General features: G+C 38.2%; 1 protein-coding gene across 1 annotated transcript in view; it reads right to left on the reverse strand.

Moving 5' to 3' along the window:
• Positions 1-1466: 1466 nt before the first annotated feature.
• The window catches only part of CCDC180 (coiled-coil domain containing 180), a 30764-nt gene continuing 5101 nt past the window's right edge, over positions 1467-27129 (reverse strand). The window contains 32 exon segments of the mRNA XM_064427755.1: positions 1467-4390; positions 5794-5932; positions 6443-6548; positions 6787-6898; positions 7906-8043; positions 8846-9006; positions 9364-9508; positions 9704-9770; positions 10695-10766; positions 11782-11863; positions 12641-12693; positions 13272-13510; positions 14185-14298; positions 15162-15284; positions 15693-15809; positions 16020-16164; positions 16421-16567; positions 17117-17297; positions 18387-18562; positions 19096-19237; positions 19240-19305; positions 19901-20119; positions 20768-20831; positions 21242-21368; positions 22612-22727; positions 23224-23397; positions 24042-24161; positions 24627-24715; positions 25401-25480; positions 26161-26280; positions 26457-26620; positions 26865-26960. Of these exon segments, the coding sequence (XP_064283825.1) occupies positions 4259-4390; positions 5794-5932; positions 6443-6548; positions 6787-6898; positions 7906-8043; positions 8846-9006; positions 9364-9508; positions 9704-9770; positions 10695-10766; positions 11782-11863; positions 12641-12693; positions 13272-13510; positions 14185-14298; positions 15162-15284; positions 15693-15809; positions 16020-16164; positions 16421-16567; positions 17117-17297; positions 18387-18562; positions 19096-19237; positions 19240-19305; positions 19901-20119; positions 20768-20831; positions 21242-21368; positions 22612-22727; positions 23224-23397; positions 24042-24161; positions 24627-24715; positions 25401-25480; positions 26161-26280; positions 26457-26620; positions 26865-26960 (4026 nt within the window). The 3' untranslated portion in view covers positions 1467-4258.

A 27129-nucleotide genomic window follows, 5' to 3' on the forward strand; every position in this document is an offset into this window, starting at 1 on the left:
CTGTAAGTTCCCTTCAGGTACTAAAAGGCACCATGAGGTCACCCCAAAGCCTTCTCTTTTCCAAGCTGAACAATCCCAGCTCTCTGAGCCTTTTATCACAGCAGAGCTTCTCCATCCCCCTGATCATCCTGGTGCCTTCTCCGGGCTCACTCCAACAGGTCCATGGTTGTTCTTCCTGTGCTGGGAGCCCAGAGCGGGAGGCAGGTGAGGTCTCACCTGAGCAGAGGGGCAGAATCCTCCCCTCTGCTGCTGCCCACACTAGTTTTGATAAATGCTTCTCTCCCACCTGTCAGAAAGCATCCAGCAGGCACTGAAACGTGTCAAAATCCTCACCCACAACTGAAGGACAATGGAAGCAACCTATAAATCATGGCACTCTTTGGAGAAAATGAATTAAGCTTGCCTTCAGATTTTATACCCTGGTCTTGCCAAGTGAGGTAGATTGTGTTTGCCTATAGACAGTGGTTTGGTGTGGTTAAACAAATATTTAAAAAGTAAATATCTATGTTTAATTAAACATCACCATTGTTTATGTTTAAATAAAATATGTTTAAATTACGACAGCTTGTTGTGTCGGGTTGTGTGTGAAACAAATTACATTTAAATTACCCACAGCATCTGTACAGCTTGTCTGTGTTCTCTCCATTTCAGATGCAGTTCAGCAAAATCTTAAGGAATGTCAGGTCACAGCCTTCAATAAAACAACTTCAGCATAAAAGCCAGTGGGCTGTGTCCTGTTGCCTCTGGGACAGCTAGACTGCCCATGTGGGCATTGATTTTAGGCTGGTTTCTTGTCACTGGGGTCAAGAGGTTTGTTTGTTACATGCTGTTTTTTGAGCTGAACTGTCATAAAGAAAAACCTGTCTCAAAGCTGGCAAGGCAAGCAGGCAAAGGAGAGCATTTCACAGGAAGAAAAAAAAAGCCAGACTCTCTGACCAGCTTCCCATTTACGAATTCTTACTATTTGTCTATAAATGGTGTAAATTAAATTATCTCCAGATTACTTTTATCCCAACATGGGTTCAGGTAAACCACAAAAGCATAAGGAAGGCAGAAGAATTCAAGGAGGAGGAAGATTATTTTACTGAATATTGCAATAGAGAAATAATAAGAAGAGAGTATCCCTGACACTGTCCCCAGACACTGCACACTGGTGTATAAATGTGGGTAATAAACAGGAGGAACCAAAAATCATTATATTCATTACCAGAATTAGGAATATATAGTCATAACTGGTTATTGAAAATGAGAATTTGTTCAGGAAGCCTAGGCAGGAAAAAGGAGACATAAGGTACAGAATGAATGACAATATTTGGATCATGGCAAAAAGGAAAAGAACTGTTGTAACCAGATGATTTACAGGGGAAGAGAATAGTCCAAATCCAAAACACAACCCCACACCAGCCACTATGAAGAGAATTAATTCTACCATCCAAAACCACCAACATACAAAGAAATGATCAAGCTGAACTACAGAAACAATTTATTTAAAATGCTTACAAAAATAATCTGCAATTTTAGACAAAACATTTAGGAAAATGGTTAAGTAATTTGAAGGCTATTAGCAATTCCCTTCAAGAATTCAGAAAAAGATACTGAAGTTTCATGAGACCAGCAAAAAGCAAACAGTGCCTACCCTAAATCAAAAAAGGATGAGAATTCAGAGGCCAATCACCTTTATCACACAAAATTTTGTATCTTCCAAATTACTGGAAGAAATTATTAAGCAAATTATTTGTAAGGCCTTGGATGATAAGATTAATAACAATCAACAATAACATCTCAAAACCAAATTATGGAATCTTGATTGCAGCAAGGCTTCTGACAATATATCGGCTAATACTAATGAGCACTGGCTATACAAAACTTGCTTGAAATGCTTAGAAAATGGCACTCCAAAGTAGTATCAAGTTAATTTTGCAGTTAGCCCTCCAGATGCTTACATCTTGAGTCCTGAACTGCTTCTGTGAGGGAATAGGATATGGAATATTTTTCTCGTATTTGTGGAGGATATCCTGTCCAGGTGAGCACTGTAATCACTTTGAAAGATCTAACTGGAATTGAACAAATCATGATGAGTGGGAACAAAGATCTGAACTAAAGAGGACGTAATTCAATAAGGTGATAAAATACTACACACAGCTGGGAATAATAATTGGCAGCAAAAAAGCGAGTTTGCGACAGAGGCAAAGCAGCTCCTTTCTAGAAAATCCTGGTTCATGGTAGTTCACAAAGAGAAAATGAGGCAACAGTGATTTGTATCCTACCCTGTATCACACAGACAACCTGCCACCACCTACAGCTTGGGCTGCCCTGCAGTGCCAAACACCTCCTCCATATTGGCATCAACAGTGGTGGGGTGAGTTTTGTTTTCCAGGCAAAAGGGCCAGCGTTCATGTCCAGGGGCCTTGACAGAGCCCAGCACGGGGGACAAAAACAGAAGAAATGCTACATATTGAATTGTCAGAGCTTATCCTCCCCTCCCCTCCCCTCATACACACACCCACGCTGGAACAAAAGAAAAACCAAATGCCAGGGAAAGAAAGAAAACACCCACAATGTTGGCCGCAATGTGGTGGGGAGAACAAAAATGGTGGTGTCTCCTGTCTCAGAGAATGGAAAAAATCCCAAAGGGTTCATGCAGCAGCTTGGGTAAAACAGATGAGAATCTGGTAAATATCTTGCATGGGTCTCCTCTTCACAGCAGATGAAGCTGGTGGATTTGGTGTCCTTCTTGTTCCCTCAGCTTTTCTGAGGTCTGGGGCTGGGATGGAGTGGCCTCTTGCCTTCCTGCTGGTTCCTGGCCAATTCATCTCCCACTGATTGTCCTCTCTGATCTAAAACCAAAACTGAACCAATTAAACCATCCAATTAAAGAAATAAACCACTGAAGGATTGCTGCTGCTGTCTCCAAGGCCAGGGAAAGGGAAGAAAACCAACTTTTTGCCTAAGCTAACAAAACCCAAGCTAGCTAAGCAAAAAAAGGAAACCAGAATGCCTGACAGATGCCTGGGCAGTGAGGCTTTGAATAAAGCCCATTGAAGACCCCCGAGGCTCCCCCCTCCCCTGGACCCACCTTAAAGCTATAGCAACTATTTCTCGGTCTAGAACAGATTACCAGGGAATAGAAAACCACCCCAACACAGCCCTGCAGAGGGACCCAAACAGGCTGGATTGATGGGCCAACACCAGTGGTGTGAGGGCCAACAAGGCCATGTGCCAGATCCCTACACTTTGTGCACAACAACCCCTGCAGCTCCAGGCTGGGGCAGAGTGACTCAAAGTCCTCGTTGGGAAAGGCCCTGGGGGTCCTGGTGCCAATGGCTGGGCAGGAGCCCAGGTGTGCCCAGGTGGGCAAGGAAAAGCAAGGCAACACAATGGAGAGGCAAGGTGAGAAAACACATGAGGGGAAAGGCAAAGGAGGGGCAAGATGGAGGCAGGGAAAGGCAAGGAGGGGTAAGTCAGAGGGGCAAGGTAAAGAAAGGCAAGGCCAGGCAAGGGAGTAGCATAGGAAGGGTGCATCAATAAAGGCAGGAGAAGGGAAGAGGGAGGGGAAAGAATGGGGAAGGGGAGGAGCAAAGCATGGCAAGGACAGTAAGAGGCAAAAGAGGGTCAAGGCAAAGGAGAGGAAGGGAAGGAAAGGCAAGAGAGGGATAGATAAGGCAAGGCAAGGGAGGGGCAGGCAAAGCATGGTAATGAAAGAAAGTGGTAGGTAAGGGTAGGCAACACAAGGTAGGAGAAGTGAGGCAAGGAATGGGAAAGGTAGGCAAGTCAAAGCTTGTTGAAACAAGACAACATAAAATGTGTTTCTTTTTCAGGCTGGCCATTTCCAATCAGAGGTCTCTGTGCAGAGATGCCTGGGCAAGGGTGCTCAGTTAGGGATGGTTCTCATTCATGCCTTGGGGAGCTTTCAGACCAAACCAGCTCTCAGGGGTTGAATTGCAACACAATTCTGTAAACTCTGCTAATAAATATATATTAAGTGCCCTTGCACAGAGGGTTCATGTGCACAAACACATGTGAATGGTAACAGGTGATACTGTAAGCCAAACCAGGTGGTAATGTAAAGATGAGCATATTAGTAGTCTTAAGACTGCATATGAGGAAACGAGTGATAACATGGCAAAACAAACAAAAACATGGCAAAATGTAGCTTCTTTCAATGCAACAGATGAATAAGATAAAAGAAAAAATATCAGTGACATTCACATAACTGTGTCAATTTACACCAACAAAGCTCAGCAAAATGCGACTGATCTCAGACGTAGAGTCGCTTTATCTTCCAGACAGAATCTTTCCACCAATCTTTCCAACGTTGAATTGCCAGCAGCTGAGCTGCATTTTCTTCCTTGATCTGGGCAAACAGCTGTTCAACCTTACTTTTGTATTTCTGTTTTAAAAAAACAACAATTAAGGACAAAATTAGTAAGTGATGAAATATGATTTTATTTGCCTAAATCCAGGTCCTGACCCATTGTGTCAGAAGACTTCAAAGAGGCCACTTATTTTTTGCCTTTGACAGCAGAACTATATGAATAATTAACTATTAGCTGTATTCCTTCTGTGTTCTTTTTAAAGACTTTTGAAATTGAATTATCAATAATATTTAAATTTTGCTAAAATGCAAGACCTTCATCTCACTTCCATTAGTTCCTAAGAGTAAAGTTGCCTTCTCTCAAGACAACACGGGATGCACTCAGACTCTTGCTGGAGCTTCTTAACTCAAAGGTACGAACTGAGCTATTACAAAACTGCTAAGAAGTTACTTCCTCTAGACAGAAACTTGTAGACTACCACGAAAACCTCAAGGCACTTTAATATTCTTAAAGAGCCCATGCTCCAAAACATAAAGTACTGTATTTTTAATGCAACACACGTGCAGGAAAATACTGCTGTGGTGTGTGTGCATTCTATATCCAATCCTTTTGTCCAACCATTTGTATCCAAACAACCACATTCCTTTCAAATCTGTGCTGTAATCAGGTTCCTGGGCACCAGAACTAGATACATAAAACACACATGCAAATCGATTGATTTGATGGCATTTGCCATCATTGACAGCATATTTTACATTCCCCTATTAAAAGCAGATATTTTAAAAAAGTTAATTTAGTTCAGTGGGAGTACAATTACTTCCAGGTTAGATGCTAAAGACATCTCCAAGTGATTTAACATAAAAATTGTCCTAACTGCTGAGTACTGCTGTTTTGAGAACCATTGTCTGTGCCAGTCAGAGGCAGAGTTGTCTGCATTCTTTTAACAGACTCAGTGAAGAAAGAGTGATTATATGGATGGTGGAAACAGTTGTCTGTGATAGTTTTGGATATAAGATAGGTATGAAATATTTTACAGCTCTTCATCTTTTATGGGAAAATCAGCTTTTGTGATCTAAGGCTGGAGCTAAAGGCTTCAGAAAGAAAGGTGAGTGAAAACAGGCAGAACTGGAATGGCACTGGGACACAGCTGCTTTTGGAACTAAGATGCTGCAAAATGCAGTGTCCTGTTTCTGACACCATCCATGCTTCTCTGCTGAAACAATTAAACAATTCCCCTTTGTCATGTCTCTGAATGAGAAGACTCCATGAGGAACCAACCCTGTCTGCTTCTGACAGCATCACAAGGAAATGGACAAGAGAAAGGATTCCTACACACAAATAATATGGCCTTAAGATCTGCAAACACTGTGTATGTTAAAAAACTTACATACACAACAAAGATTCTGTAATTGTCTTCTTAAAAAACCAAACCCACAACAGCAGCAGCCCACTCAAGAGTCTTTCCCCACAAACCCACCTTATATGCAGCTTGTCTTGCATCCACCACTGCCAGATGGGCCAGGGTAGTCGTAGCTGTTGAAACTGATGCAGTTCCTCTGCAAAGAATATAGTCTGGAGTGTCAGGAACAGTAGTCTCAGGTATTCCTGGCCAAGACCTATAAACACAAACACATGAGAAAAGAAGTTAGAAAAGAGAACAGATCACACTAATTCAGATTGCTTGGACTAAGGTGCCAAAGATCAATGTTATTTTTTTTCCCACAAAAGGTTTACCTTAAAAACATCTTTGTTTAGTACAACCATCTGTTCTTTTAAAGCATCAGGATCTCTACACAGTATAGAATTTATTTCTTCTGAATGACAATACACAGATTATTCAGAGATCTGAATGTAATGAATTGATAACTAGTGGCAAACAAGTGGCATAGCAATAGCAGTGACATGGTATTGTTTTACAATACTATATGTAATTCACTTTTATTTGGATCCATTGCAATTCTTTCTTTAAAATCATTACCCACTCAAACTACCCCATTACTAGTTCAGTGACATTACTAATGATGAGCTGCAGTTTCAACAAGTGCAGGAAAAAACTATCAGGACAGGGCTTGTTATCAATTCAGAGCAGAGGAATTAGAACAGTGTTCAGTATCTCCAAATACTACCTCCTTCCTCGTTTGACTAACTGTTGAACTTTGGAGGCTCCCAGAGGAAGTTCAGTCTGTTTACGACACATTAAAGTTGGCATCTTCTCTGCAGGTATTTCAGTTCCTGGAATGTAACAGCAGATATGCTCAGCAGAAACAAAACAATGTCAGGAATACAACTGTTTTGGAGTAATTGTGCAGCTCAATGCTCTTCACACTCAAAAAATAGCTTTGCATGTTTTATTATGCAAATATTTTAATTTAAATCAAATAATATCAAAGCCTCCTCTTCCTAGGGACAGACTGCTGCAATCTCTGACAAGGGAGCAGAGGCCTGAATAAGCAATCTCTTCTTTTCTTACCTGCTACTTTTACATCATCAACAGTGATGGTTTCATCTAGTTCCAACAGGAGCTTTTCAGTGAGGGCAGCCAGTGCAGAAAAAAAGCTCTGAGCACACTCAGCAGCACAATCCTGTTGTAACATTGGAGACAAGTGAGAGGAATTCCTTTGATAATTGGATCTCCTCTCCTTTTAACCTGGCTCTGAAAGACTACACAAATATCAAACCATGGCATTCTGCAGCAGCTGCAGCTAACACATAAGGCTCAAAGCTGCATATAAAAGGGTCTTGAAGTGTCTCTGCAGTATTCTTAACATTGCCTGATTATCTAAAGACCAAAAAATTGTAGAGTATAGGTACCTATACCTATAGAGTATAGGTAGTTACACATTTGTGTTAAATATGATAAAAACAGCTTTCAGCCAAAGAGAAGATCATTCTGGAATTCAGGTATGTTGGGTGGAAGTGCTTAGCCCAGGTGTTACTCTCAAATACCTATTTGTGTTTCTGTGTCTGCATGCAGAGCTAGGAGTGGAAGGAGATACCATGGAATTAAAAATACCAGTACTCTGCAGACTGTGTAGAATTTGGAGTAAGTGGCTTGAGAGAACTAAACAACAGGCTTTAATGTTGAGGAACCAACCTTCAATTAACCCAGGGGGCAAAGGGGGGAAAGTATTTTGATTCCTGAATCTCTCCTGTAAATTCAGCTTATTTCAGTTCTTAATCTTATGTAGAAAAGTGTCATTATTTGCACTAATGAAATGCACAAAGAAGAAACCCTTCCAGGCATCTGTTGTCTGGAAGTAAGAGAACTAACCAGAGCATGTCACCACCACAGCCAATACTCCTACCCACCATTAAGCTCACGGCCAGTGGCTTCTATGAATGATATAAAATATCAATAAGTTTCACAATGTATCTAAGCAGCTGTGTGTGTACAGATATGTTTATGTCTATATTGATCTAATGCTGACAATACATCACTTTAAATATAGCAATATATGAACAGGATTGCTTAAATCTGAAAAAAATTTTCATGTTTCTGTTGGATGGGGAGGAAAAAATGTATCCAAAATACACTCTTCTTTCCAAATACAACATTTAAGTTCACATTAAGCAAGGGTTTTACAATTACCTGTAGCATCTTTGTGTTGAGGTGAACACCATCAGTTTGATCTTTTTGCCTTTTTATTTCCTCTTGGCACAAAGCCTCCAGCTGAAGGGAGTTATTTGGGTGTCCTAGGGAGTAATGTAATTTTCTCCAGTGCGTAGTCTTTAAGCAAGTATGTAAGAAAGAAATGCCTTCAGTAAAGAATATACTGTGAGTCATAAAAAGGAAGAAGTAAACCATAAACATTTTCTATAAAGGTATTCAGAAAGACAAGGAAAATGGAGCTACTTCTTGCTGTCTGGATATAAGCTTTGCACCAAACTGTCTCTCTGCTGGCCTCTGGTGTCACTTTGGGATTTAATTTCAACAAAAAAATCATCTCTTCCACCACGAGGTAAGTAAGGTATTTTTTATATCTCAGTATTTGTAATTTTTACATCTCTATATTTGTAATTTTTACCTAATTTTTAATACTCAGACACAATTTCTAGACACTTTAGCATTTTCTGTGCGATCTCCATTATGATACTGTTTTCAGTTCTGGTATTACTTGACAAAATATGCCTCTTTTATGAATGATGGTAAATACAGTATTTCATTATCCCTACATCACAGTTCTTACAAAGGAGTGCACCCATACAGTAGGAGCTGTCTGGCCATACTCCAGGGTCACAGCCCTCACAGAGCTGACAATCCAAGTGTAAGATGACAGGCAGAGCTGAGAAGATTAGAAAGAGGCAGCCCAGTGCTGGAAGCTGGGAGAGAAGGGACAGAGTTCCACAAAATCCAAAGCTTCCAGGAGAACTAAACAGACAAACTGCAAACACAGTAAACTGTATCTGTGGTCAGCTCAGCAGAAAGTGATGAAGCAAACAGTGAGAATGAGAAAAATAAAATGTTATCAATCTGATGCACTTACCATGGGATACACGACAAAGCATTCCAGAATGTCCATGATACATACCTTCACATCCTCCCAATCTTTCAGCTGTCTGTTGAAGAGATGCTGAATATGACCAGTAAAAGAGCTGAGTTTCTGCTCATGTTCTTTTAAAAGACTTTCCACGACCAGTTGGGAAACAGAAGAGAGCTCCTCCTCAAAGCACTTCAGCTGATCCCGAAATTCTTTTTGGAAAAGACAGGGTGTACATGTGACACAAACAGCCTGGAATTTTCTCTCACAGAGATTGTGTCCCTGACATTCCTTTTTCTAATGCTTTGAGAAACATACACTTGCTCAAAGATGTGTCTTTGTACAGGTCTTTTAATTTAGTCAAGTGCCCTTCTGCTACACTTTTTGTAGCTGATAATACATACAAAAAGAATATTAGCTCAATTTCCAGTAAAGTCAACTGGAGTTTTTCCACTGAGTGTGATGGATTGTGACGACAACAACATAATTCTTGGTCACTGCAATTTTCAGCTTACATACTGAAAAATTACATACTCAAGAAAATACAAGTCTTAACTGAATGAATTTACCTCTAAGACAGAAATTGTAGTAATCATCTGTCTGCCTTTGGTATGACAGTAGTTTCACTTTGAGCATTTCTGCCCAATGTTCAAATGTGTCTGGCAGATCCTCAAGCATTCCCAAGTAAGGATTCTTCTTTTCTCCATAGAACTCCTGCAGAAGGGAAAGATAAACCAGAAAAAATGTTGATAACACATTTAAACACATCACATCTAAGTAAATAACAGTAGGAGAAGAAAAGAAACTTTCTGGACAGTCTACCAAATATTGAAAGAAGCAAATAATTTCTCTGACACAGGAGGACACCAATGAAAGCAGAACCAACTAAAGAACATGACATTTCCTTACCTCACCAAGGGAGAGCAAGGTGTTGTTACCATTCCAGAGAATATCCATAATAATCCCTTTAAAAGTACTAAAAACAAAAAAAAAATTAAAAATTAAAAATATGATCACACTGTTAAATAATCACACCGGCAATATTCATTGTTTTTCAAGTATTTTGTTCAGGTTGATTTTAGTACATTTTTCAGAGCATACACAAACCAATGTTCAGAATGCTTAAGAACCTTCCCCCACATCAGCACAGATTCTCTTCAGATGCAGCCAGTACAAGGGGCTATTGTAATTGCTCACTGGAGAGCACTGCCATGTCACTGTCACAAAAAAGCAATCTTAGCCAAATTCCTGTGCCCAAAGAGTTTACCATGCATTTCAGATAAAGCAAAAATATTTCAAGGGGGGTCTAGCTGTTTACTGGAATTATTTTTAAACACTATGGAATAAAGTTCCCAAACACTTAAACATCTTAAGCATTAATTTGAATAGTTTTGCATGGCATGTACAAAATATCTCAGTTCTACAGATTACAGCTGCACATATGAAGAAACAATATATAATTTTCTTAGAGAAGGGGAATGGAACCTTGTTTATTCACATTAATGGAAACTTAGTACAAGAATAAAGATATAAAATGTATTTGTCTTCTTAGGTGTGAAAATAATTGAAAGAGAGGCTATTTGACATTCCCCACCCACTTATAAAAGTACAAAACTGGCTCCAGTAAGACTCCCACTTCAGACATTATACAGAATGAACCAGATGACTTACATCTTCACTATTATTACACTGCAAAAAGGAACCGTTCTGGAAGTACTTTGACCTATAAATATCAAGGCTAAATACCTCAAAATTCAATGGTGAACTCTATAGGTCACAATGATAAATAGATAGATAGATAGATAGATAGATAGATAGATAGATAGATAGATAGATGCATACATACATACATAGAGGGATTTCATAAATTAACTTCTTGCTCTGGAAATATATTACTTACTCAGACTTTGCAGCCTTCTTTCCAAATAGCTGGGATCTGTCATCCTTGGTAAGAGATTTTCTGCCTTTTTCACTGGAAAGGGAAAACATTAATTTGAACCTATTCACAAGTGCTTTCCTTCTCTGGCTGATGATTTGAGCTAGTCAGTCATATGACAGACATGAAACTGAAAAAAAATTAGAAAAAACCTAACTCTAGAACTAGTATTCTATGTGTCCTGGTTCTGGCCAGGACAGGGTTAATTTCTGCAGCAGCCAGGAGGGGATATGGCCAGGACCTGGAGGTTATTCTCTACCTCTCATCATTGTGGGGGTGGCTGGAAGGGTCCCTGCTGTAGGGGAATGTGGTGGCAGTCTCAGGGGTTTCCTCATGGTGAGCATTCACATGTGAATCACTTGCCTCTTTTGTACACTTTGCTGTTAACATTGCTGCTGTTACTATTAGTTTTTTTATCTCATTGCTATTTCTAATGAATTTGTTCTTATCTCAACTATATCTTCACCTTTTGTGCCTCCAATTTTCCTCTGCAGCTGCTGCAGGGAAAGGGGAGTGAGCAAGCAGTACAGGGTTTGGAGTGTTTTGCTAGCAGCACAAAATTGGGAATACAATTCCCAAACCATGACAATAGATAGTATTCTGATGGAAAAAGGTTCTCAGAATCCTCTTCTAAACTCTCAGTTAATCAAAATTTTTTTGTTGTTTTCACTATCACAGTAGCTCATTTCATCAGTCTGTGAACTAAGCTGAAGACAAACTATGTAGACACACCTGAAAATTAAGCCACCAAATTTAATTAAAACTAACTCTGATTTAAGGGTTAGTCTATATTTCAACAACTTCAAAATACAAAACAGCAGCAAATGAAGGAGAAAAATAATAATATTTTTCCAGTCAAAATCTGGGGGAAAAAACCCCCACAAATCTGATCATGTGGGCATAAACAGGTAAGATATTCCAAGTGATAAGCAGTAAATGGAAAGAAGGCTGTACAAATGAGAGGTAAGAATCTTTCAATTAATAGACAAAGTTTAGCTAAATTCTTGCATAGGAATATTTGAAGTGGAATTCTTCCTTTTAGGGGTCTCACCTTTTTTTTCGTTTGGTCTCATCCCGAGATGACCTCTTGCTAGTAGACTTCTGAGAATTTGTATCAGATAGCCTCTTCTTTACTGGGGGAAGAAGGGCTTATAGTTAACAAGGAAAGAAGAATATTGCACAAATGCCAACTGAAGTGCTTTCTACGTATATATATATTTTGTATTCTTATTTCTATTACGTTTCCTTACAACATCAATGGGACAACTACAGCAGCATTCATTTCTGTCAGACAGGCCTGAAGTAACCCAGAAGTGGTAACAGCAGTAAAAGTTTTGTGCTGGGGCATGAGTCCCAAGAATGTCACAGAAAATACACGGTAGAAGGAGATTTAAACCAAATTGGAGGCAGGTGAAGAAGGAGAATGAATGGTCTACATTCATAGCATTGGTGGTCATGGGGACTTGCAGATGTGGAAGAGATTGAGGATAGCTTTGGAAACGGCTGCAGAAGAGAGATGAGGAAATGGGAACACTAGGTAGGGAGCATCTGGGATTACCTCTGTGCTCACCTTTGAGTAGATGATGATATAGTGTGAGAAGGATCCCTGATTCCCTATATACTTCATGATTTCTGCTCTGCTTCTTTTCTCAATCCTATTTCCCTTTTGCTATCACAAACACAGGTACTCTTTATAACATTATTATCTTATTCTGCAGTTTTCATTGCTTTAGGAGCCCCAAATCATCTTTATCTAAGTAAAGATGTCCAGGGAAAGAGCTGAGAAGCACAACTATCTCAGAGTTCCTAGCATAGAAGTCACTGGCCTGGACCATGTTAGACCTGTGCAGTAAAATGCCAGGAATTAAAATTTAGATGAAAAGAAAATATTAAAAGAAATACAGGCACACCTGGATTCTTTTTCCCCCGATTTAGGTCTCGATATTTTTTTGATGGGTCAAATCTGAAAAGAAAAAAAAATAAAGAGCTACGTACTACTGCATATCCTGTCATTTTATGTTCTATACCATATTATATAGCAAACTAGGCAAGTTCTCTATCCCTAATCATGTGCTAAGTGAGTTAAATTTCTGAGATTATATTTGACAGATAGGGTTACTTTTAGAACTGACAGTGTATACAGAAGTGATTTCATAGGACTGATTGTTTAACTGGAATTTTGGAATTTCTACAAGCAAAACTGCATTAAAATACTATTTGCAAATCAAACATTTTACACTGTATCTTCAGTCACCTAGGTAGCAGGTAATCACCTTTAACTAAAATAAGGTTCTAGAAGACAAAAATTAAATACCTAAAATTTATCATTGTATACTAGATGTCACTCACAAAGGGGTATTTTTAGCTATGAGAAATCTTTGGTTTAAAAAGAAAGTCTCAGCTAGACTAATTTTTAATCTTAGACTGATTAGAAAATATCTAGTAGTATTACCTATGACCAGTCTATTCAATAGTTCTGGGCAAAGAAAATATAAATAAAGACATGGACAGAAAAATACCTTTAGACAAACAAGTACTTACCCAGCTAAATTTCCAATAACTTTTATTGCCAAATCATCAAAAATTGATGCATCCAATCCACTTGGATTTAACAAAGGGAATTTGTCAGGATCCAGTCCCATCACCATCCTTTTGCTCTCCTCTCTGAGACTCTCCTTTGGAGCAGCAGGAGCAATGACATCTTGTGACCTCCGATCCACGTCGGGAGTGGCTAAGTGCTCTTGCAATGCTCCATCTGTGTCAGGAGGGGTGAAGGCCTCCTGAAATGGGAAGAAAAATGAAGCCCTCTAGACCATAGCAGGCAGTTAGTGAAAGCATTCCATGTAATGGCTGACTACTAGAGCAGATTTTTTAAACAGACAGTATCTTGCTTCACAGGCTGAAATAAATTTTTTGTCATTCTAACAGCAATGTTGTTACAGTTATTCAGCTCTAAAACACGTCAAAGCAGTTAAAAGTAGGTTCTCATAATCATCATAAACAGTATTTAAGGGTATACTCTTAAAACAATGATCCACAAAGATTACAAAATAAAGACAGACTTTTCAGAAAAGGGAGGAAAGAAAACACAACCTGCATGATAAAAACAAAATTCTTTTAGGACACATTTGGGCTTTTAAAAAAAATATTTTAGAGAAACCTGTGAAGTATATACCTCTGAACAGTGCTACACTTTGAAAACAAACTCTTGTGAAGAACTGAGCAACTTATTGCCATGCCATGTATCTCTTCAGCATTTTGGAAACTTGCTGATTTACTCAGCCTCTTAAAAAGGCTATCCTAATGTTACAGAGTCTTTGACACCTCGGCATAATGCAGATTATTTTTTCATTTGAGAATTCAAAGCATGAATTCTGAAAAGCCATTAAAACATGTATGTATGAAAATTCTCTCAATATTAAATAAAATACAGATTATGTGAATGTTATCTTACAGCAGCACGTGGAATCTTTGCCTTTACTACAAAGCAGTCAAGATACTTGCTCCTCTTTTTCAGCTCTTCCAACACCTCTCTGGCAAAAGCATACAACTCTTCAGAAGTTAAAGCCTGAAAGATATGATAATACAGATGGTATTTACCAAACTGACTGCTCTAACCTTTTCACACATGCTGACTCTTGCAAACAATATTATTTGCCTTTGTTCTGTACACATACATGGAAGCAATGAGATTGTATAAGAGGCTGAGGTTTTGGTTTGGCAAACAGGAAAACAGGTACTGACTGTCCAAAAAGGACTGTTGGGGTTTTAAACCTAGCTGGCAATTAAGCATCACACAGTTCAACCCTCCTTCTCTCCCACCTTGCCCTAGTAGAATGGGGAGGAGAATCAAAGGAAAACTTGTATGTTAAGAACAGCTTAATCATTGAAAATAAAATGAAACACAGTGATAATGGTAAATAATAATAATAATAATTATTATAAAAAGTGAAAGACAAGTGATGCACAATCCCATTGCTCACCACCTGCTGACCAATGCCAGACCCCCCATTCCTGAACCCAGACTGGCCCCTCCAGATAACTCCCCCAGTTTATAGATTGGACATGACATTCCATAGGCTGGAATATCATTTTTGGCCAATTTAGGTCACCTGTCCCAGGTGTGCTCCCTCCCAGTTTTCTTTGTGAACCTCCTCAGTGGCAGAGTAGGAGACAAGGAAAAAAATCTTTGGCTTAGGATAAACAGGACTTAGCAAAAACTGAGTTATCAACACCACTCTCATTCTGAATCCAAACCACAGCACTGTAACAGCTACTGAGAAGAAATTAACTCTACCCCAGCTGAATCCAGGACAAGGACCTCTCTGAGCAAAAATTCTGTGTTTCTGCCCAGCCCCAAATATGAGGAAACATAAGTCTTCCTGAAAAATATTAGTTTATACCAAATTAATAACAAGTCAAATTAAATACCATTTCCTGGTGATTAGAAGTTACTTCTTTATCTGCAGTAGAACGAACATAAGCATCTCTCTTCTGCTGGAGCTTTTCCAGGTAAGACTTTAATGTGACTGACTGCAAATTGGAATTCGCTACCTAAAGCAGAAGCAAACTTTAGAAAACTGGATAAGTAAAATCCCCATTCACAGGAACTTCAGAGGCTCCAGTTTCAAACCATCAGAACCACTGATAAAACTGGTTAAAAATCAGAGTAGTCAGAGGAGAAGCTGAAAACAGTAATTCACAAAAGCAGCTGCACCACACAAAAATACTTGTGAATTCAGATGTACACACTCAATGTGCTGCAAGGCCATAGTGTTCCAGCACAGCTGCAGCAGTATTAAAAATAAACTTTTAAGTGGATAGTGACAGAAAACAGATTTTAAATTAACATTAAAATTATGTAATATTTGTCTACTGTGAATTCAGCTAAAATCTCCTCCAAGGTATAAAAGAAAATTATTATATTGAATTTAAGCAAATTTCTGATGTTTCTGCTTGTACCTCTGATTTGATTTGCTGTCGTAGCTTTCTCAAATATTGATGGACCTTCTCCATAAAGGCTCGACCCAGAGACAGAGAAGCAAACTTTTTTCCAGACTGCTTCAAAAGTTCAGTAGCCTTTAAGAATGTTAGAAACAAAAGACAGGACAAGATAATTTTTCACTTTTAAAAACTTAAATGATAGAACTTGCCGTTCTACTAATTTTTTCCATCATGTAACTGCCAAACAGGACAGACTTACAGTTCTAATCTGAAAGCATGCTGACTGCAAATCACATCAAATATGTCAATAGAAAACATCATTTGAAATAATGTAATTCTGCATACCTTCTCCAAGCAGCTCGATTTTATTTTCTCCACATCTGCCTTGATTGACCTTTCAAAGGAGTCAATTTGCTTACTTTCATTCTGAAGACACTCATTGAAAAACTTTACCTCCTCAGATGCACAGTCACCACCCTCTGAAAATAACCTGAAAGCAAACATATAAACAAGTGGTTGTGAGTCATTTTACTCCAAGACCACTATAGCTAAACAGCCCTGAAACAACTCAAATGTGATAAAAACAGCATTATAATTGTGGTTTAACAAGATACATTTCTTTTTAAATAGGAAACTAGACAAATTACAAAATAAACTTTACTTTTACTGTTCTGCCTATGCAAAAAACACTGATTCCCAGAACTAAATCACCATTTATAAACAACAATTCCATGAAATATATGTACCTGCAACTTTTGAGAAACCCCACATTTGAGTCCCTTAATTTTCCTAAAGCTTCCTCCAAGTGCTGCTGGTAACTTCTCACAGTAATCCTGATTGATTCCAGATGGTTGTGGAGCTCTGATTCCAGATTATTGCTGGAAGAAGTTAACCTAACAGCAAATAATAAAAGACAGGGAAAACATGTCTGAAGAGGAACACACATGATGATTCAGCAACTGCTGGCTGTAAATACATGAAAAAATTGAGGACTCCAAAGTTATTTATGACTCTCAAAGCAACTCCCTGAGCTGGGATGGTTTGGATGAACCCATGGAAGGTATCAGCAACAGCTGATACTATTGGGCACTTTTCTTCCAAAACAATTAGTCAACTGATATTACTGTGCACGTTCAGTAAACTGGATAGAATCTAAACAGATGAAACATCTTTTCTACTTAAAGACTGCCAGCACTTTGAAAGGAGATGAGAATTTCCATGAGTTCAGTCCTGATTTTAATTTCTTCAGGGAAAGAGAATGAAATTCTTTATGTTTTCAAGTTTTATGAAGTAGTCTTCATTGAAGACCAGTGACATATAAAATATAAGTAGTCTTCACTGAAGACCAGTGACAGGTTCAGAATGCAAACCATAAACATCTCAGACAGCAATCAGGAGTATTTAACTAGGGAGATTCACAGCAACAGCAGTGGCACACTTACTGCTCAGTCACAGGAGCGTGGAGCAAGTCATACTCCAAGTTATGGACTTGGGAATGAAAGTTCGTGTTGAGGTTATTGAGCTGCTCTGAAAATCTGAGGAATTCATCTTTCTCCTTTTTCAGGCCTTCTGCCAGCACTGCACAGTGGCACTCAAGGTGCTCTTTGTGAAGTGACAGCTCCGCTGAGAAGAAAGGAAATGTACAATAGGGACATTATTTCCTCTTTACTGTGAGCTGTCACAATGCCCAGCTAACCTGTGATCAGCAGCAGCAGCAAAATAAACAAAGCCAGACCTCACAGTAGCTAAAACACACAAATTAAATACATTCACTTTGGTTTCTTTGATTTTTCTCCTGTGCAAGACATCTATCTTTAACAGCTCCTAATCCATTCGAACCACAAATATCTCTTGTTTGCTCTAAGCATTCTTTTCCTTTTATTTTTGGTCATTGCTGACATCTCCATTATCTCTGTTCTCAGTCTTGTAACAAAACTAAAAGCTATATTTTTTAATGAAAAATACACTTTTCCTGGTTTTGTGAGGGAAATAAAAAAATCAGTTTTGGTCTCTCTTCTGGAATGACAGCTGCGTAAATCAAGAGCCAGCCAATCACCTCAAGAAAGCTACCAGAAGAAGCACCTGTCCTCTTTGCAGAAAAAGGGAAATTGAAAAATTATTTCCCTGTTTTCCAAAAGAAGAATTTTTTAGCTTATGTGTTAAAGACCAACAAACCTGTCTAAATATTTTTTCTCACCATAAAAACCTGACACTTCCCATGCAGAAAGAGTTTTCATTAGAAGATGCTCTGTAGCTGCTCAGTGATATATCACAGAGTTAAATCCTTCCTCCCATATTTTCAGAAGCTTGGCCCTGACATTTTGGCTCTCTCAACTGGCTAACTTTTTTTTCTGCAACACTTTAAAAATATTTTTTGTACACCACAAACTCTTGTTAAATAATTTCAAAGTGGATGAAAATTCACAAACACTGACAATAGAATGTCCAACATCTTCTACAATCCAGTTGTTAATCAAGGCACTGCTGTCTATTTATCCAAAAATAACACAGCACAAACCAGGAAGAGCTATAGAAAAGAAATGTCATTAAAAAATATGTGAGTAGCATAATATACTGGGAATTCAAAGACACTCAACTGCTTTCTATTGTCCTCTATTACTGGGTCAACTACTGCTGAAACAGATTTTGGACCACTTAGGACCATCTCTAAATGAAGACATGTGATCCTCACAATACAAAAAATGTCAATACCAGCTCGAACTTTGTAGATATTTGTCTGTATCTCCTCCTGCTTTTGTTGATGCAACTTAAGATGCAGCAGAAGTATTAAATTCAGCTCCTCTTTCTTGGCAGCTACAAAGACATAGGAGTTGGACAAGGATTCTGCAAACCATTCCTCCAAGTGCTTAAAAAAGCAGAGGCGAATCCTGTGATTGAAAAAAAATATTACAGCTAGGAATAGTAAATAATAAGTAAGAATATATTGAATATATTACTTCTAAAAATTCAACTTCTGGATATAGGAAGGTACAGCTTCAGTACATTTGCACAAGACTGATAGTTTTTGAGCTAGCTCCTTAGTACTGAGGAGCAGGCATTTTACCTTCATGGCTCTGAATTAAAATTAGGCAAATTCCTTGTCTTTCTGTAATATGTTTTCTCACTAAATAATTTTCCATAAAATATGAATTTTCTGTAAAGGTACATGTTTTTGTGGTACTTTGACATCCATGAATACAAAGCAATGTAAATATTTTCTGATATTTGTATCAATTTAAAAAGTGGAATAACATAATTGTCCAATCATAATTTAATAATTAAAAATCTAACTGTATAAAGATCTAATTATATAATAGTAATTAGATAACTTTTGCCTCTCTACTCTAATGTTTCTTCTAAACAGTTGAAATTTGTCTATCACATAAAGAGAAAGAAAGAACAGAAATTGTTCTCAGCTCACCTTTTTTTCAGTTCAACAAATGTGGCTTCTGTGAGAAGTACATATTTCAGGTACATAGGAAGTGATCCTTCTTTTTCATATTTTGTAAAATCACTCTCTATGATGTCAGTCTCTCCTGTCTCTTCAACTCCAAGAACAGTGTGTTTCCACTAGAAGTGGAAAAAACCTCTGTGACAATTTCAGCACTTTCTCCCTCGCTGCTCTGAGACACTGACTGGGAAATTGTTGGAAATTATCACGTTGCTTTTTAAGGTATCAGCATAGAATCAACAGTGCACCAGCTAGTGTAAGAATCCTAAGGATATTTAGAATAATGTTCTCATTCTCAATTTGGACATTTACACAGTGCTGGCAATATTTATGTATTTATATTTACATATATATACACACACACATATATATATTTTTACATGCATATGCCAGCAAGACATAGGCAGAGTTGACAATGATTTAAAAGGTTTTTCTTATGGTAATAAATTTATGGAAACAGAAAAATTAATACTTAGGTACAAATACTTGGCTTAAAACATTCACCACAGGCTGAGAACAGTGTGATAAAAGACAGATTTAAAAAATGATGTAAAAGGTTTCTACAAGGGTAAAATATCCAAAAGAATGGTTGTGAACTGTTTTATATACTCAATTTTCCCTTAAAAGAATCAGAGCCCTGTGTGCTTTGTAAGCAAACTAAGCAAAAAAGGACTATCAACTCATTCTCAGCAAAAGACTTCCTATTCTTCCTTATTTTGGACAAGACAGCCTTCACCTTCAAACTTATTCTCTTGCTCACTTACCTGTGTAATGCTTAGTCCCTGTTCTGCATGCTCATTTTCTTCGCTTTTATGAGGAATACTCTCCTTTTCTTCTTCCTCTGTTTCTTCAATTTCCTGTGCCAAGATCACCTGTTTCTGTGTTAGGTTTGTTTCTCCAGCTGATTTCTCACAACTGCCCCTATCTTCTGTCACCAGTTGAGACAGGTGATCATCCTTCTCTGCTCTGGGCTGGGATGTCCTTCCCTCGAGCCCTGGGGGCAATTTTGGATGCCACAATGTCAGAAAGACCTAAAGCTATTAGAGAAATCTCCAAAGGAGGGACACAGAGATAGTGAAGGTCAGGAGGGGAAACCATACAAGGAGTGGCTGAGGGCATTTGGTTCAGCTGGAGAAGAGGAAATTGAGGTCACACCTCACTGGCAGCTGCAGCTCCTCTCGAGGGCAGCAGAGGAGCAGCTCTGATCTCTGCTCTCTGACCAGGGACAGGACCCAAGGGAATGCCTGGAGCTGTGCCAGGGGAGGATTAGACTGGATATCAGAAAAAGGTTCTTTTCCCCAGAGGGTGCTGGGCACTGCCCAGGCTCCCCAGGGAATGGGCACAGCCCCAAGGCTGCCAGAGCTCCAGGAGGGTTTGGACAATGCTCCCAGGGATGCACAGGGTGGGATTGTTGGGCAGGGCCTGTCTGGGCAGGGCCAAGAGTTGGACTTTCACAATCCCTATGGGTCCCTTCCAGCTCAGGATACTCTGTGATTTTCCTCTCCTTCCTTGATGCTCTCAGCTTGCAGCTCCACCATATGTTCACCTTCTAACGCCTCAACTACTTATTTACAGTTAAAGCAGAGTGCTTCTGGTTACAATCCAAAGAAATACAGATTGAAAACCAACCAAGCAGAAATACCTGTTTGGACTGTTGAGGTATTATCTTGATCTTGAACTGTGGAGTCTGTCGTGCCTTGCAAGTTCTAAAAGCCAAACAACAACAAAAAACACCCACCATGCCATTTTAAAATATGGATTTGCTTTCTTCTAAGAAACTCATATCCCTTCTCAAAATGTATCTATTTCAGTAAGATACACAACAGTCTTGAACAGAACCTCTAACACTCAATTACTTTTAAGTCTGTTATCATGTAGTTTTCTGTTCAAAAGCCAAGTGAATTTGCTAAAATTCTGTTTGTAACAAGGACAGAGTTAAAAGTGTGGGACTGAGAAATGTTTTGGTTTCCCTCTGCTATCTCCACCAAAAGCATTTTATTCAATGGATGAAACAGTACTTTATATAAGCAGAATTTTAAAGGTAATATAAATTTTCTCTAAAGTAAAACAATAATATACCAGTAAGGTTTTAAACCAAAAGAAATTTTCTTTTTACCTGTTTGAAGATTTCCTTCACACTAAAATGCTGGCTGATGGAGATACTGTAAGAAATCAACTCCCACAAAATAGCTTTTGGATAAGCCATTACTTCATTCATTACAATCTCCTTCAATGTCTCATTCCTGTCAAATTTAAGGTCACTGTTTAAGAGACTCAAGTATGTATAGAAATAAAATTAAGTGTGACTACAGTGCCTTTAAATCTAAATCAAACTTTTTTGATCAATCTCATAAAACCTTTAGGCTAAACCTTGCTGTTGATATGTTTATACTGAATACAATCACATCCTAGCTTGTTAGAGATTAGTACATTACAAACAAATAAATGCACAGAAGTCAAAAAATATTTACAATAAAGCCTTTTACATCCTTCCTTTTGGATGGGGAGCCATTCAAACACTGCTTACATAAGAGAAGTCAAATTACTGTCTTCCATGTTAGTTCTGCACTGTGCTCAGCTGTGACTGAGCCTTTCTGGTTTATTTTCATTTTACCTGAAAAAACAAACTAATTGCTCAAGCTGAGTGTAGATTAAAGAAAAATTAGCATTCACACTTGTTTTCATTTACATTTGCTTTGTCTCCTAAACAAAGATAATTATGGGGAATTTATGTATGTGTTCAGATAGGTTACATTGTATTTTCACTTGGTCTGTTACCTCTGGCTTTTTAAAAACTGTTTGAATGATTATTAAGAGTGTCAAACTCCCAGCTCCAACCACAATCCCACTGTGAGGTGTGTGAAGGTGTGAATCTGCCCCTCATGTCCCTATTGCTCTTCTAATGTGCCTCTGATCTAACAGGCAGAGAAGACCTCCTGGGTGTGAGAACAGAGCTGCTTCCTGTCAGGTTTCACACCTGCTGCTAAGGTCTTTAGCAAGGAGAGCAGTATTGCACCAATTTTTATATGGTTTTTAACGCTGCAAATGCCTAATCACAAGAAGGATAACAGAGAACTTGTCAAAATAAATACTTTGGCTACCTTAAAAATCTTAGTCCTTGCAACTTTGAATGAGATTGAGTTTGTGAGTGCAGATATGATGGTGTAGACCAGCTTCTGATTCCTGTGATTTAAGAATCTGAGCTACTACTTTTACTTTCTGAAAAGGGCATGGATGTGGATGTGATGGTATGCACAGAAATACTCATGTGGTATGGCTTTTAAATGATAACAGTCTTTGTCCCATACCTAAACTGTGGGTATTATTTGCCTTAACCTTGTTCAATATGTACATTATTTTATATTCTTACATGAAGTAAAACAGTCTTTTTCTATACCTTCACACAACAGCATAAACAAGGCCTAAGTAGTGCAACCAATGTTAAAATATGCTTTACTTTTTAAATTTACAATACAAAATTCATACCTAGTTCTAATTTGATCTAAAGAAGAAAGGGCATTCTTCAAATATTCCTCTATCTCTTCTTCACAGCTGGCCATTTTCATTTTTTCCAAAATTGTATCCAGATCATCTTTCATCACCTAAGGCCACATTAAAAAGCTAGTAAAAATGATTTAGTATATACTAAAATCTCCATAACTACTGAGGATTCAAGTAATTTGATTACGTACATATATTCTACACCAAGACCTTAGCAAAACTCATGACCTATGAAGATCTTCCTAGATAATGAACACCTCTGATACAGCCACCCCAAGCTGGCTGTTTTTAACTATGAGAACTTGGCATCCAACCAGACTCTACACCTGCACAAGATCTCATAACAGCAACTTGCAGCCACTTTGTACAGAAAGCAGCAGTGATCTTTATCACTTTTGCCATATCAAGACAGGACTGTCCATTCAGTGTGAATCAAGCAGTTAGCAAAAATGCAACTGACAGAATGAAACTGAAAAGTAGAAATTCTAACATAAAAGTCAAGTTATTTTATAGCGGCTATTTTGAATTCCAGAGGGTTATTTGTATTAAGAAATCCTTTCTTTACATGATGCCACATGCTTGTTTTTATGTTTATACCTGTATTATTTTATCCTTTTGCAATCTGTATTCATCTACTTTCTTCTGAAGTACATCTTCCTGCTGGGACAGTTTGGACAGATGGACATCCCAGAGATCCATGGCCTCCTGAACACAGCTGTACAAGCCTTGACAGTGCTGCTCGTGCCATTTAGCCATCTCCTTAAAATCACTCTAAAGAAAAACATTCAAGTGAACAAGTTATTTATAAACTGCTGGAAGGTGAAATGAATGAGTAAGAGGATATGTAATGTGATAAAAGGCTGCCTGGAATTACACAACTGGTGCTCAACATTGTGTCTTCTATGTAGAGAGGAAAAAAAAAGTAAAATCCAAGTAAACTGGGTAAGAATGTGGATTTTTATTCTACAAGCTGAGAGTATCAAAACTTCTGTTTATTCTGGCAACATAAAGCACCAAATCACATTCTACAATTTATCTCTTTATGAACAACTGCCCAGTGATTTTTATGTACAGAATCACAACAAATTAGATTGGAAGACTTGGGAGATCATTTAAATCTATTCCTCTGCCTTTTAGCAGATTGGGCCATACCTCATTTATCTCTATCATAGGTATTTCAGATATAAATTATAATAAAAATACAATATATTACAAATAATGAACACAGTAATTATGAACTCTTCCGTGTGAAACTCTTCCACACCAAACTTTGTTTCTTTGTAGTGGTTAGTCACACTGTGGACCTCTTTCTAATGGGACATCAACAGCCTAGGATGCAGAAGGCATTGCAAGTGGGAGCACAGAAAGAACAGACCAGTCCCGAGGAGTGATAAAAATAAATGTAATCAACGTACATCCATGTGCTCCAGTTCTCGTTCAAACCTATTTCTTAGTTTCTCAGTCATCTGAAGCATGTTGGAATTCACAAGTTCAACATCTTCTACTGTGCAAATGTTCATATCCAACAGGGTCATCTAAATGAAAAGAACACAAATTATTGACAGGTGTGACTTTCAGAGAGCATGGCTAAACTCAGTGTTTCTTTTCTTGTGATGGACAAAGACTCAGCCTCCTAGATCCCCCATTCTGTTAGTGAAGACAGCAAATCAACTGGATATAGAGGGAGAAACTGAGGTAGAGAGGTGGAATTTCTTTGCCAACATAAGACAGATTTAGCACAAAGGCTGAGGGTCCTTGCATCCCCCACGTAAACACAGGACAGCACCCCCTTCATTACTGGCATCTGTTATGGCTTTTACACATTTCAAGTACAAATACCAAATACTACTGTGAAACCAAATGGATGGTTACTTTTTGAACTAAGACAGAGGTTAAAAACTAATTTCACTTGTTATCTCAATGTCTGGTGGATCCTCAAACACATTTTACTGTAATGACATACTGTACCATGGCTACCACACCAAAGGTGGGACACTCACCTTGCAGGTCTGCACTTTTTCCTGACATTTGCCCTGGACCAGCTCGTACTGGACATGCATTTTCTCCACACACTCTGCATTATGGGTGTCTGAATGATGTGGAACAGACCACAGTCAAAATTCTGTATTTCACAGTGCAGTGTGAAAAGGAAACATGACAGAGGCCCTGCACTGAATCTCAGCACAGGGAACAGATCCCAGCAGTGTCTGCACATCTGTGTGACACTAACAACCAATCAAATAAGATGTTTTCATACACAGCTGTTTATAATTATCCTTAAAAGTAGCAAGTTATTTACAATTGCTACCAACTTCTTTGCTACCATACAGTCTAGAAACATCACAACAGGACAGGCTCTGGAGCAAGAGAAGGCAGGCACACAGAGAAGCCACTCTACAGGACAGAGAAAGGAAGTACCTCCAGTAATTCTTCCCCTCTTCTCCAAGAGTTAAAAAGGAGTATTTTTGTATGATTGAGAACTCATCTGTGTAAAAATTAAACTTTTATTTCCCCAGATTATTTCTAACCAAGCCAGTTCCTGCTAGATGTCACCAGGTACAAGTGCTTGTACCAGCCAAAGGAAAGTGATGTCACAGGCAGCTTCTTAAGGTCTTACAGCCAGATTAAAGCAACTGAGAAGGTATGTGGGAACACACGCAACAAAGACTAGAGCAAACATGCACTTTCAAAGCAACTGTCTGCCTCATCACTGCCCAAGAACAAAAGAAAGTATTGCTTGAATTTCAGACTGTTTTTATGATTTCCCAACTTACCTATACTTTTGTTTAAATTCTCCAGAGTTGTGTACCAGTCATTTATGTCAGATTTTTTATGTGTTGGAGGCAACAAGGCGCTATCAAAGGAGGAAACAAGAGTCAGGTACCTTAAAATACAAACCAGTCAGTTGTACATAAACTGTTATAAAATACAAAATTATGAATCAGAGTGTCCATATTACTGTGCTTTATTTTATTTACAGCCATCTTAGCAATGAAAATCAACCAAAGAGACTGTTGTTGTTCGAGGCCAACTGTTTACTACCCAACAAGGAACTAACTGTAATCCACTTTGTTCCTACATCCACTGCAAATAAACTCCCTGTAAATATTGTAATGCATTGCACCCAAAAATGCTTCTCGTGTTCAGGATGGATATTCAAACATAGCAGTGTTAAATTTGTACACATACTCCTCTCTTCATTTATTACACATGGAGAAAAAACCACCAACTTCTAGTTCTCCACCCATCCTTGTCTGCCAATTTCTACCATGTATCATATGTCAGTAAGATTTACTTTTGTATTCCTGCATTTTTAGCCCTTGATCACTACCTATTTAGGGTAGCTGGTGCAGTGAAAATAAAAAATGCATTTTTCCATTAAAAAGAGCTGTAGAAAAATAGGTTTAGACCCTGTCTTACTGCTGAATTTAACAATCACACACTGACAGAAAGCAAAGTGCATTTTGTAGCCAAGCCCCTCATTAACTCCAGAAAGAACTGTTTTCCTTTATGCTATATCCTCTTTTGCCATACCTAATGTGCTGCAAAACCCTCAGTCTCTGCTCACTGAGTACAATCTGCTCCTTTATCATATTTTCCATTTCCATTTTCACAGCTTGGGGATTCTGTATTTCTTCACTTGCCATAAATTCTCTGCAGGATGGAATAAAGATATGTATAATGAAAACATTATATCATACCTTATATCATATATGATATGCATAAAGAAAAAGTAACTTTTTTTAACTTGTTGTTTTATAGAAACCACAAATGAACACTAGTCACTTTGTGTTATTCATTGTCCAAAATAAGATTGCAAAATTTCTGACCTGAAACTCTGAACTACAGAGTTCTTTTGGATGAGCTTCCAGTCCCCGACTCTCTCTTGCCATTTCAGTTGATGCAATTTTTCTTTCTCAAGCTCTGATTTCATTAAATTAAAGAGCAGCTTGGCAGTTGCCCTCTCATTACCCAGCAGTGCTCTGTTTATATTCTGTGCATGAAAAAATAAAACCAGGTGTAGAAGCAGCATACAACATGCAAAACGAAAAAAGAGAATTGTGTCTTCTACACAAAATGAGGGGGGGAAAGAATACAAATTATAACAAATACCCTGCAAAGTAGAAATCTCTCTATAGTTCAGTGATTGATAGGCAGAAAAAATTTATTTCATCTGGGGAAAAAAAGACATGCTAGGAATATTCAGACTGCTATCCTGCCCCAAGTAAAACATTTACCATGGCCTTATTGTTAATGAGCTTGTGAACATCAGCTGCCAAGAAGAAGGCAATTTCCTCCAGTTTCACAGTATACTTGGTCAGTACATCTGCTATCTGTGCAACAGAAGAATAAGGAAAAGCAACAACAAAAATTTAACTAAAATATCAGTTTACCAAGTTAAAAAACTACAGGAACAAGTGATTTTTTTTTCCATTAAAATGAATTCCATTAGATTCATTAATTATTCATTAATTAAATCTATTAAAGTGAATGACAATTAAT

This window comes from Passer domesticus, chromosome 7, assembly GCF_036417665.1.
Source record: "Passer domesticus isolate bPasDom1 chromosome 7, bPasDom1.hap1, whole genome shotgun sequence".
NCBI classification, from domain to species: domain Eukaryota; kingdom Metazoa; phylum Chordata; class Aves; order Passeriformes; family Passeridae; genus Passer; species Passer domesticus.